The sequence below is a fragment of the Vitis riparia genome, chromosome 13 (assembly GCF_004353265.1).
Source record: "Vitis riparia cultivar Riparia Gloire de Montpellier isolate 1030 chromosome 13, EGFV_Vit.rip_1.0, whole genome shotgun sequence".
Classification (NCBI taxonomy): Eukaryota; Viridiplantae; Streptophyta; class Magnoliopsida; order Vitales; family Vitaceae; genus Vitis; species Vitis riparia.
The window spans coordinates 814,908-828,963 of record NC_048443.1 but is presented as its reverse complement, the minus strand read 5'-3'; the positions used below and the strand labels follow the sequence as shown (position 1 = coordinate 828,963).

Genomic DNA, 14,056 nt, shown 5'->3' with positions numbered 1-14,056 from the left:
TTTTAGACATTGTTTCACTTTACAGCAAATGGACACTGTCCAAACAAAAGTTTGCGTCACTTAGTGTGAAACCTTTAAAGTTCGTCAATTATTCAAACTTAGTAATGTGATTTATAAAGCTTACCCTCTACAATGTAATAGGGTTTTAGTCCCTCCTTTAACCTTTCTATATAATAGGGTTTCAGATATTTAGCCAGTAAGTCATTAACAATTCTGGATATATGTGTTAATTTTAGACCTTGCAAGACATTTTCTAAAAGATTGCTTCTAGTTATTCTCCAAATTCCTTATAGATTAAAGGGATTAAAATATGACAATTGTGAAAAGAATCAACGGTCATTCATAAGCTATGTCCACGGATCTTACGTCCATTAAGTCCACATTTGGAATTTTCTAAAGATCATGATTTACGACTTGTAAGGTCAATCTCTAGTGATATTAACGTTGGACCAGATGCATCCCCAAAAACTAAAGCTAATGGGAGGTAGAGATAGCTCTATAGATAAGACCCAACCAACATTGGTAATCAATTGATGTGATGAGATATTTAACTTCTTTTCCTCCCACGATAGACAGGCCCATTGAATTGTTTATATAAATGAATTGAGTTGAGTCAAACCTTGCTTTCATGCCACATGGATCACATATACATCCAAAAGTTTTAAAGCTATTAAGAGGTAAAGGTAACTCTACATAAGTAAACCCAACCATCATGGTACTCGGTTGATATAGGACACTTGACTTACATAAATCCTCCGTCATCTAGTACCTACTTTTGAAAGGATCTCCTATTATCCTCTCTAAGTCTTTGCATTACTGGTCAAGAACAATCCCATCCACATTTCCTCTTGTATTAAACATTAATTTATATATTAATCAAAGATATCCTTGAGAAGATTTGTAGAAATGTATATTGTAGGGACCCCTCCCCCTGATGACACGTGACTCACAATTCCTGATAACACGTGGCACACATTTCTATCTGGATTATCCCCATCCGGATTTCGCTAAGAGTACACGTGGCGTGCTTCTCCTATCCGGACTTCCTAAAAGGAGAAGCACACGACACTCACAAACATCACATTCGGACAACTGCCATAGCACATCCGGACAACCGACATAACCTATCCGGATATGTTTGTCCGGATCATTGACAGAAGCAAGCAGGTCTTGCACGTCATTCCAACAGTCTGCCATGGCCCACATTCCGTCACCTGCAGAGTGAAATAACAGGAATGAAGTGACAGCAAGTCACTTCCCACGATTTCTGACAATCGCGGCGCCTCCCACGTCTCTGTCAGCCGCCCGTAGGGTGATGATGGCCCTGCCACCACCTAGAGGCATCATTACAAGCCAAAATATCTCCCTACCATTACAGAGGGAAACAAAGCTTGTGATACTTATATATATGGACCTTCATACAAGAAGAAGGTAAGCTTGCTATACCTAGTAAAAGGCCAACTGATTATTCTCTCTAACCATGGCTGACAAAACCATCGGAGGGTGTGTCCGGACACCCTGTCCGGACGCCTTTTGCAGGAACAGTTGAACCAGGAATCTATATTGGTTGAGATCATGCGTCCACCCATTTGGCAACTACGTGGATCACCAGGGACGCGAGGCCTCAACATTGGCGCCGTCTGTGGGAAAATCATTGATTCAGTCACCAGCAAAGATGGCCACACCTTCCCGAAGCCATTCGTCGGGTAGGGGAGAGGAAGATAATTCTGAGTGGCGTCGAGCCATCGAAAGGAGACAGTTGGCAAGCGAACAACAACTGCAAGCTCTCCTCCAGGAGACGGTAAAATTAAGAGAAGAAAACGCGGTGCTACGCATCCAGGCTTCATCGACGGGGCCTCCCCGTCATCAGCGTTCAAGAGGCCAGGTAGCAAACTCGAGGCCAGAACCAGAGTCAATATACCCTGGGACAACGGGAGCCATCCCAGAAACAGGCAACGTTAGACCACATGAGCCACACACGCCCATGCACAGAATTCCCCATGAGGAAAGCTCGGACTCTACTCATTTTTCAGCAAAAAGACAACGCGAGAGGAAATCTCAGTTGTCAAACTCAATGCGCGCAAGACTAGGCCCATAGGAGCCTGGGAGGCCAAGGCCACCAGTAGCCACAACTTGGGCAGCGCACCCTGACCCTATGGTCACCCCCATGGTGCAGAACGTACTCCCGCACCGTGACCCCATGGTCACCCCCATGGTGCAGAACGTTCACCCGCACCTAGCGGTACGACAAGTTGGGAGAAACCTCCCAAACGAGCCGCCCATTGGCTCTATCAGCAAAAAGCTAGACGACATGCTCTCCACGCCTTTCTGCTCTCATATCATTCATTACGAGCCCCCAAGGGGATTCCTCATACCAAAATTCTCCACATACGATGGGTCCAGCGACCCCTTCGACCATATCATGCATTATCGACAACTCATGACTCTCGATATAGGCAACGATCAGCTACTATGCAAAGTATTGCCCGCCAGCCTACAAAGTCAAGCTCTCTCATGGTTCCATCGCCTACCTCCCAATTCTGTTGATAATTTCAGAGACCTATCAGAAGCCTTCGTGGGACAATACTTATGCTCCGCTCGACATAAGCAGAATATCAGCACTTTGCAAAACATAAAAATGCAAGATAACGAATCCTTAAGGGAGTTCGTGAAGCGGTTCGGTCAGGCCGTATTACAGGTAGAGGCTTATAGCATGGACATTGTCCTACAAATCTTCAAGCGAAGCATCTGTCCAGGCACTCCATTTTTCGAATCACTCGCTAAAAAGCCTCCTACGACGATGGACGACTTATTCCAACACGCGAGCAAATACTTAATGCTCGAAGATGACGTACGAGCAGCCACCCAGCAAGTCTTGGTTGCCGGACAGGCATCCAGAGGGGGTGCCCAAAGAAATGCCAAACTTCCGGATCGGCCAAGGCCGTCCGATCGAAGGCAGGAAGGGTCAAGTCGCCCGGAAATGCCACCCCTCACACCCCTTTCCATATCTTATGAGAAGCTCCTCCCTGTAATCCAAAGCATGTCCGACTTCAGGTGGCCTAGACCCCTTGGAACGGACCCATCCAAATGTGATCATAGTAAAAAGTGCGCCTTCCATAAGGAGCATGGTCGCACAACGGAGGAGTGCAGATGCCTCCATTATTTGGTCAAAAAGCTCATAAAGGCGGGACATTTAAAGCAATACCTCTGCTCAGATACCAGAGGTAGAGACGCTTCCCGAAATCACAACCCAAAAGCCCCCAAGGCCCCAGCCACCCCCAAAGCCGTTATAAACTATATTAACGGAGGCCCATCTAACGAGGAGCATGACTCCAAACGAAAGAGACAGAGATTGTTGCGGGAAGCGTTAGTGCGTGAGTGTATCAATTCCATCCGGCCTGGGATATTTGGGGGGGCCCTCACCCCATAGATGGGACAATCATTTTCCTACCAGTAGACCCCACCCAGATATTGCAGCCGCACCGCGACGCCCTCATTCTGTCCCTGGAAATGGGAAATTTTGACGTGAGACGCATCCTGGTTGACCCGGGTAGCTCGGCCGATCTTGTACAAGCATCGGTCATTAGCCACATGGGACACAGTCTCACAGGCCTCGAAAATCCTGGGCGAATCTTATCCAGATTCAACGGGGCATCAACTACTTTCCTGGGAGATATTGTACTGTCGGTCCAAGTTGGCCCAGTCACTCTCAACATGCAATTTTCAGTAGTACAAGATTTATCACCCTTCAATGTCATCTTGGGGCGCACATGGCTACATTACATGAAAGCCATCCCTTCTACGTATCATCAAATGGTAAGCTTCCTTACCAAAGATGGACAAATCAACCTATACGACAGCCAATTAGCCGCTCGCCAATGCTACCAGATAGCGCGAGAAGCAGGGACCAGCCAGGAGGATAAACCCCTCCCTGAGCCCACCCATGCACTTGACCAATAGCAATCACTGTGTCCGGCGGACAAAGATCCCCCGGTAGCGGATCCCTTGCAAACAGTCCAAATTTCGGAAGAAGGTACTCCCCTTACACATATCAGTTCCCTCTTGACGCCCGAAGAGACCCGGAACATTCAAAATGCCCTCCGACAAAATCATGATGTCTTTGCATGGGCGTATTCTGATATGAAGGGAATTCACCCCTCCATCGTCTCTCATAGGCTTAACGCACTACAACAAAAATAATTTATGGTGTCACTTTTAAAATAATGACACCATATGACTTAAAATTCATAAAGGTGACACATCATATAAAATTTTTTAATTAGGATAGATGATATTAATTTTAAGTTTAGTGTCAGTTTTAAAAAAGTGACACCATATAAAATAAAAATTTTAAAATATTATAACTAAATGGGCCCACTTTGAGAATAATGATTGTATATAAAAAAAAACTCATTGTTTCCACATTCCCACAATCCAAAAAAATCTCATTCCATAACCCATAACCATAACTTTCTTCTACCTCTCTTCTCACACCCATAATTCACACACAACTGCTCTTCTCTACTTCGTGGACTCTCAGGTAACTCAAAATCTCTCAAATCTATTATTTTTTTTTCTTTTTTTATTAATGCCAAAATCTTTATTAACACAACTGATTTACATTCATTGATTTGGTATATTTGTAATGTAGATTATGTAAATAGTGTTTTTTTATTGAGTTTCAGGAAAGTAAAAATTAGGTTTAACATTTCACCATATTTTTTGTTTCACTGTTAAATCCATAAACCCCAAAACAAATGAAAATAAGATAAATGAATGATTTTTTAATATCTTTCATACTCAAAATGAGGGATAAACATTTTACAGTATGAAATTTTATTTTGATCTTATAAGAAATTTCTTTTGATGAGATTTTCTATTTGTTGTCTAGGAATATTATAGTATATTGTGATGAGGATATGTATCGGTGATATTTGAAAAATAATTTTTTAGAAAATTATTCTCAATATTGTCATCTCCCACAAAAGGAAAAATGAAATAGTTTCCATATCATGTTGGAGTTGGTTTAGAATGTTGGAATTAACAATGAAAAATTAATTTTATTTTCTATTTATTAATGTAAATGAATTGTTTTTTAAAATTTAAATAGGAATGAAAATTTTTATAATTATAAAAATGATCAAATCTCATATTTTGATTTTTTTTTTTAATTCTTTTACATGGTATTATGGTTAATATCTCATCTTGTTCTATTTATATTATTTTTTAATCCTTAAAATATGTTTTTTGCTTTTTATTTTTACCTTATTTTCTTATTGTTTTTATATGCGTTCACCAAAATTTAGAGTAATTTGAGATTGATGATGAAATTTCCCTTTCAAGGTTAAAAAATTTCTATAAAATCATTTTATTACATAAATTTTCCTTCCATAATTTTTGAGAAAATTATTCTCAATATTGTCATCTCCCTCAAAAGGATTCTAAAAATTTGTTTTATTTTTGTCTTCTTTTCTTATTGTTTTTATATGCATTGACCAAATTTTGGAGTAATTTGAGATTGATGATAAAATTTTCCTTTCAAGGTTAGGAAATTTTTATAAAATCCTTTTATTACAAAAAATTTTCCAATCCCTTCCATAAAACTCTTCATTTTCTTCATTTTTCTTTTTTCTAAAAAAGATATTTGATAATTTATTGATCTAAAGATTATCAAAAATAAAATTTAAAATATTGAATATCTTTTCCTTTGATGTTTTTAATCTTTTATTATTTTTATTTGAACATATTTTTCATATCCAGATTTTTTATTAATTATTTTAATTAGAAAAAATAAATATTAATTGGAGTTATGACTGAAAAATTAATAATTTTTATGAAAGGTTCTTTAATTCTTTCTCATACTAATTTTTCTCTTAATATTTTTTAATAATGAATTAGGTTTTTTGTCTTATATACACAATCTTCAAGCTTGTTATAATATCATGTCCTCTCATATTAGTAGTTGAAAACATTTTTATATTTTGTTACTAAAATTTTATTTTATATAATTGAGATGAAATTTAATGGACATTGTTATTTCACAAAATGAACATTAAAAAAATATTGAAATTAAAAAAATCCTTCCAAGAAATAAAAAAATATATAAAAAGAATTAAATGTTAAAAATGATTTTTAAAAGCACAATGAATTATAAAAAATAAAATTTAAAAAGTGCAGATTTTAAGTGGAAGATTACTATTTTCTAAAATTTTAGATTTAATTTTTTATTTTCTAGTTTTTCTTTATTTTTTATTTTCTTGAATTGTTTTTATTTGAGTTCAAATGTGACTGCTTTGTTATGAGATTCATTAAAGAGATAATTGCTGATTCTACCATTATTGTATTAAAGGTTTTACTCATTTAATGAATTGTACTTAGTTTCATACTTCCAATTATTATAATACTAATGTTATTCTCATTTGATTTCAGTTTTATGATATAAAAAAAAAAACCATATTCTCGGGTAGAATTTGATGAAATTAGAGGAAAATTAACTTCTTTTGTGTTATAACTAATCATGAATCATATTGATAAATCATGATCATGCATGGTGAGTCCCTTAGTTGTTATATGAATTTTCTATTGGTATTGTATAACATTACTTATTCTTTACAAACTATTTTTATATCAAAATGGGAAAAAGAAAAAACATTAGTACTTAGATTTGTTTATTTTTTATAACATCAATTAATTTTTATTTTCAATAAAACTTTAAATCTCATTAAACTATGAAATGCAGGTATACACTCTTGGGAAGACATTATGAAGAATAAAAAGAAAGGAGAAAGAAACAACAACATTTTGGGTTTTTAGATGTGACTCTTATGTCATACATTATAGGACATCAATGTTACTTTATTTGGTATTGAGAATTTTGGGTTTTTGGATGCAATTCTTGTGTCATTTTATGATTAGCCGGTTTTATGCATATGAAATGCAGGTATACATGAATGTTGGAATGCTTAACAATTCTAAATCATATTTTAATATGTATTCACTTTTCTTTTTTAGTTTCAATGGGTTTGATGTACTATCATTTTGTAAACATTTGATATACAAATATCACTGCATGATGTGATGTATTACAGGTTAATCCATAAGCATTACAAAAAAATAAGTTAAATATGATATGATTATTATATTTATGGACAAAATATACACAAGTTGATCTTATTTGTTAATAAGCATTACAAAAATCAACAAGCTAATTAATAAAAAACAACCATATCTTCCATAATCATTTACAATGATGTGACACCATAACTCAAAGGTGATGCATTTAATGTGACACCATAACTAAAAGGTGATGCATTTAATATGACACCTTATATATCTCATACAACTCTATATCAAATTAAGTATAATTAAAAATATATGGTGTCGCTTCTGAATGTGTCACCATTTATCTGCTTTGGTGTCGCTTCCAAATACGTCACAAATTGGTACCCTCTATGGTGTCAGTGGATAAGGTGATGCTATGTTGTAGCGACACCTTATGTTTATAGTGACTCATTATAAATGTCACCATATCTCTTTTTTCTTGTAATGACGTCTTGCCAACAGCAAGACCCATCCGGCAGAAAGTTCGACGTTTTCACCCGGACAGGCAAAAGATTATCCGGGATGAGATTGACAAGTTGCTGGAAGCCAGATTCATCAAAGAGGTGGAATATCCGGACTGGTTGGCAAATGTAGTGGTGGTACCCAAAAAGGAAGGCAAATGGCGAGTGTGTGTCGATTACACCAACCTCAATAACGCATGCCCAAAAGACAGTTTCCCTCTGCCGCGGATAGATCAAATCGTGGATTCCACTGCTAGGCAAGGGATGCTCTCATTTTTGGACGCCTTCTCCGGATACCACCAAATCCCCATGTCACCGAATGACGAAGAAAAGACAGCCTTCATAACGCCACACAACCTTTATTGCTACAAAGTCATGTCATTCGGACTCAAAAACGCTGGCGCCACCTATCAGAGACTGATGACGAAGATCTTCAAACCTCTGGTTGGCTGCACAGTGGAGGTGTATATTGATGACATCGTGGTCAAAAGCAAAACCCGAGAGGAACATACCCTTCACTTACAAGAGGTCTTCCAACTCTTAAGGGAGTATGGCATGAAGCTGAATCCTTCTAAATGCGCCTTCGGCATAAGTGCTGGCAAATTCCTGGGATTTATGGTCAGCCAAAGGAGGATAGAAGTTAGCCCGGATCAAGTAAAAGCAGTCATGGAAACATCACCCCCCAAAAGCAAAAAATGAATTACAGCGCCTCACGGGCAAGCTTGTCGCACTAGGGCGCTTTATAGCCCGCTTCACTGATGAACTACAACCCTTCTTCTTGGCAATCCGCAAAGCTGAAGCAAGCGACTGGACGGACAGCTGTCAAAACACTTTCGAAAAAATCAAGCGTTGCCTCATGCAACCACCCATTCTAAGCAGCCCCCTCCTTAGAGAAAAATTGTATATGTACCTGGCTGTGTCAAATTGGGCAATTAGCTCTGCTCTGTTCCGCTGCCCCTCACCCAAGGAACATAAACCTATTTACTACGTCAGCAGAGCTTTAGCAGACGTAGAAACAAGGTATTCAAAGATGGAGCTAACAGCCTTGGCTCTTCGAAGTGCTGCCTAGAAACTCCGTCCCTACTTCCAAGCCTACCTGGTGGTCGTGCTAACTGACCAACTTCTTCGCAACATCCTCCACAAGCCAGACTTAACCAGAAGAATGCTTCAATGGGCCATATAATTGAGTGAATATGGAATTGAGTTTCAACCCAGGTTGTCCATGAAAGGCCAAGTGATGTCTGACTTCGTGCTGGAATACTCCCGAAAGCCGATCCAGCACAAGGAACCAAGCGAAGAAGAATGATGGACTTTACACGTCGATGGAGCCTCCCGATCGTCAGGATCCGGGGTAGGGCTCCTGCTGCAATCCCCAACAGGAGAACACCTGGAGCAAGCCATCCGACTAGGGTTCCCCGCCTCTAACAATGAAGCAGAATATGAGGCCATCCTATCCGGATTGGACCTCGCCCTGTCTCTATCCGTCTCTAAGCTCCGAGTCTATAGTGATTCTCAACTCGTGGTAAGACACATCCAGAAGGAATACGAAGCCAAGGATGAGCGCATGGCGTGATACTTAACCAAAGTAAGAGACACCTTACAACGATTAACCGAATGGACGATCGAAAAAATCAGGCGGACTGAAAACTCACGTGCCGACGCCCTGGCAGGCATAGCTAATTCCCTCCCCATCAAAGAACCCATATTATTGCCTGTATATGTGCAAGCCAAACCTTCCATCGCAGAAGCCTCCACTTGCAACACCATTGAGGCAAACGAAATAGACGACAAAGGCTGAATGGAAGTCATCATAGAATATCTCCAAACAGACACCCTACCCGAAGAACCCAAGCAAGCACACAAGATCCGGGTGCAAGCCGTCCGCTTCACCCTGATTGGGGGGCACCTGTACAAACGATCCTTTACAGGTCCCTACCTCAGATGCCTAAACCACTCAGAGGTGCTGTATGTATTGGCTGAGTTGCATGAGGGGGTATGTGGAAATCATTCTGACGGTCGGTCTCTAGCGCACAAGGCCCATTCGCAAGGATATTATTGGTACACAATGAAAAAGGATGCGGCAACCTATGTCAAAAAATGTGACAAATGTCAAAGGCATGCTCCCATACCACATGTGCCGTCAGAAACATTGAAACCAATTTCAGGCCCCTGGCCCTTCGCGCAGTGGGGCATGGACATAGTAGGACCCCTCCCAGCCGCAACCGCCCAGAAGAAATTCCTACTCGTCGCCACGGATTACTTCAATAAATGGGTGGAAGCTGAAGCATATGCTAGCATCAAAGACAAAGATGTCACCAAGTTCGTATGGAAGAACATCATTTGCCGCTTTGGAATTTCCCAAACCATCATAGTCGACAACGGTCCACAGTTTGATAGTAAAGTTTTTCGGAATTTCTGTTCGGAACTAAACATCCGGAACTCATACTCCACGCCACGTTATCCTCAAAGCAATGGCCAAGAGAAGGCCACAAACAAGACACTAATAACTGCCTTAAAAAAGAGGCTCGAGCAAGCCAAAGGAAAGTGGGTGGAGGAGCTACCCGGCGTCCTATGGGCTTATCGAACCACACTCGGACGTCCGACAGGAAACACTCCTTTCGCCCTCGCATACGGTATGGACGCAATCATTCATACCAAAGTAGGACTACCCACTATCCGGACCGAGGCAAGAAGGTAGGATGATGCAAATGCAGAGTTAGGAAGAAACTTGGACTAGGCAGACGAAGTAAGAGAAACCGCATCCATCCGAATGACAAACTATCAGCAAAGGGCATCAGCTCATTACAATCGCAAAGTAAGGCCCAGAAGCTTTAAAAATGGTACGCTGGTTCTTAGAAAAGTTTTCGAAAATACTGCTGATATAGGAGCGGGAAAGTTCCAAGCCAACTGGGAAGACCCCTATATAGTATCTAAGGCAAGCGAAAATGGAGCTTATCATCTACAAAAGCTAGACGGAACCCCATTACTCAGACCATGGAATGTGTCCAATTTAAAGCAGTATTACCAATGAAAGAAAGAGACAAGTACAAATTGAATAAGTATGTTTTATTAATACTTATAAAGTTGTATACAGAGAGTTCTCCGGACTACAAAATACAGAGAGAAGATAGCAGTAAAAAATTACAAAAAGAAAAAGCTCTCATTGGGAAGGCTTGCTGCGCAGCTTCTCTTCCTCACCCGGAAGAATCGAAGGGACGTCCCGCTTGATACCATGTTTTTTCATACAGCAACGGTAGCCGAAAAAGTACATTTCGTCTACTTGCTTCTGGTAGTCCGCTTCGAGTTCCTCCATTTCCGCAGCAAACTCAGCCTCCAACTCTTCTTTTTGCGCTGATAAACGCAACTGCAAATCTTCTTTCTGCTTCTTCTCAATAGACACCTCTGTTCGGAGTTGCCTCACCTCCCCCCTCAGTCGGGCCATCTCGTCTTCCGCCTCGAACAGACGGGCGTCCGTGGATTCCTCCCGACTCTTTGCCTCAGCAAGCTCTGCTCGAAGAGCCTCGTTGTCCTCTTGAGCAGCGGATAAACTGGCTTTGGCCTGCTCCAGTCTCAAGCGTAGTTTCTCTTCATTGTTTTTTCGCTGAGAGACGAAGGCCTTCGTATAATCAGCAGTTTGCAGCAAGTAAAAAAAAAAATCACGTTGTTGAGCCATGCCGCGAATGCCACTCACCAGCTGCAGAAAAACACACAAACAAGAAGAGCAAAGTTACAAACCATGCGACAAACACAACAGTATGGCGAGAAAAATCAAGAAGCAAACTATACCATTTCCACTGCTTCGAACATCTGGGCTGAGGGCATAGCAACGTCTGAGCCGGATGGAATCCGTTTCAGCTTCTCTTCCAACTCCGTTTAGCTGAAAGAGCTAGCGGAGATGCAAGCCGCATCATCAAAGGGACTCCCTCCTGATGAGGCGTTAGAAAGTGACTTATCCTCCGGGTCCAAGGCCCCATCATTTTCGGTCGGCTGGGTCTCTTCGGGTGAAACCCCATCCGGGACTAGCACCGGGGTGGCTGGGTTCTTTTCGGCCATCTCTGTCTCACTACCCTCCAGGTGATCCTCCTGGACGGACGAGCAACTAACTTCGATGATTTCCAGAAAACGATCTTGAAGCCGCCCAATGAGGCCAGACTTCAAGTCACGCGCCGGATGCGACCTCCTTGTAGTTGATCCCTTCACCAGTATAGGGGCAAGGGGGCTTGGCTCACAAGGAGGCAAACCCTGACTTTCTGCCCCCATTTCTTTCGTTGGAGGTGTCGAAGGAGACAGTGTTGCAGCACAAGAGGCCCCGGCTGCATCCACATCCGGATGGGGAGAGTTGGGCTGATTTACTAAAGTCGCTTCCTCAGCCAGAAGGGCCAACCGTCCAACCACTGCCAATGAAGGCCTCGAATGGTTTAGACTAGCCAGACGACCGGAGCCGCTTGAAATAGAAGGCAAGACGGGGTGATCCGACTCTCTTATTGTTATTTCCTTCACATAAGTTGAAGGGGGTGGTACAAACTCCTTCGGGAGAGTTGGGACTTTTATTTCTTTTCCTTTATTCAAAACCAGCTTCCTCTTCTTTTTCGCTGGAGCACCAGCAGGTGGAGAGGACTCGGGTCGTTTGCCACCCGGAGCCTTCCGCAAAAGACCTTTTTGCATTTTCTTCTCCCGCTTGTTGAGACGGGCTTTGCGTGACCGGGCGTTTGCCTTCTGCATCACCCGCGTAGAATGGAAGGTCTTTAAGAATGAAATGCTCCCCAGCCACCACCTCTTTGGGCAGCCGCCTTGGAAGTATGTTCAGCACGTACGGCTGGGGCTCATGGGCAACCGAGCGGAGGTTTTGCGTAGAAAGAAGCATTTCACAACTTCGCTCGGCCGTCGTAATCTCGAAAAGCCTGTTCAATTGGTCGAACGAGGCCTTCTCCACCCATTCCACCAGCTTTCCCCTTTTATCCTGACCTGCACCCAAGAAAGCAAAAGTATGTCAGCCACCTAACAATGCTGACCTAAATTCACAAACCACGGAAAGACAGGAAGTAATTTAGTTATACCTGGGACCTTCAGCGACTGATTGGGGGCGAACGGCTTATCCAGATGCACCACCAAACCCGCTCATACACCCTTGACCAACACATGTCCCTTGGGCGGCCCCCTTGGTCGAATCCGGCAAGCTGGTCACCAACTGCAGGGATGGAAGGCAAGCGACAAAACTAAAAAATGTCATTTTTCGCCTTCTTAATCGAATAAATAAAAAGAACCTCCAGCAACGACAGGTCCAAATTGAACAGCAGGCTTAGAATGCTGCACCCCATCAGCACCCGGATTATGTTGGGATGAATATACGCCGGAGGAATCTGGGTGAAGTGCAGAAATTCCTTGACCAAAGATGGGAGGGGAAACTAGAGTCCAACGCTGAACTGCTCCTTGCTAAAGAAAATAGCGTGGTCTTCATTCTTCTCAGTCGACACAAGCTCTCCATCCATAAGTTCAACAGACACATCGTTGGGGATGTAGAACCATTCGCGGAACTTCTTCACACTCAACTTATCCACAGACTTCTCGGCATGAGCATCGCCGAACGAACCAGATGAGGTAGCTTCTTTGTTCGCAGACATTTTTTTAGCCTGGGGCTGAAATGGAATCTGAATGGAAGAAGTCCAACAGTCAAAAACAGCAACCCAACCCCACAAGCTTAAACTCTACCAACAAAGAAAGATCGACAACCCACAAAAAATACATGAGGGCAACAGAAATCCTCAAACACACCCGAAACACAGACAAAAAACCCTAGAAACCAATATCAACACTCAGTCACAAGCAACTTGCCTAAGCAAACCAGAAACAACCAAACAAAGCAGACACAACAAGGAGAAAACAAGAATAGCGCATGTACCAAGTGTAAACTGGAAAAATAGGGTTGAAAACCGCAATGCAGTCACCGTCACGATGCGAATATTGCCGGTAGAAAAACCCTAGAGCTTCACTCAAAAACGAAGATACGCAGAAGGTAGAAGAAGCAATAACAGAAAAAACGCAGTAGGAAAAATGCAAGAGGAAGGCATAGTCTGCTATTTATAGGGAGACAGCCCTTCGGTATCCCAAACGCTCAGCTACACTATCATTGAAACGAAATGCTGCCTGGGAATACCCAGAGACGACGGCTCATCATAAATGCTCTTCTGTCTCTTCGCCCTCTCTCGCCACGTGGCCCAATGAGCACAAAAAAGCAACCTTAGTTTCAAAAAACAATTATTTTTTAACCCACCCATTTTGCTCGGGCAAAATCGGCAAGTTAAAAAGGGGGGCATTGTAGGGACCCCTCCCCCTGATGACACGTGACACACAATTCCTGATAACACGTGGCACACATTTCTATCCAGATTATCCCCATCTGGATTTCCCTAAGAGTACACGTGGCTCGCTTCTCCTATCCGGACTTCCTAAAAGGAGAAGCACACGACACTCACAAACATCACATCCGGACAACT

The 14,056-nt window shown here is 41.9% G+C and overlaps 1 protein-coding gene across 1 annotated transcript; it reads left to right on the top strand.

Moving 5' to 3' along the window:
* The first annotated feature begins 2,155 nt into the window (after window positions 1-2,155).
* LOC117927690 lies at window positions 2,156-3,960 on the top strand. Its single transcript, XM_034847344.1, has 2 exons — window positions 2,156-3,374; window positions 3,431-3,960. Exons 1-2 carry the CDS (start codon window positions 2,156-2,158, stop codon window positions 3,958-3,960), a joined length of 1,749 nt encoding a protein of 582 aa, XP_034703235.1.
* The last annotated feature ends 10,096 nt before the right edge of the window (window positions 3,961-14,056 follow it).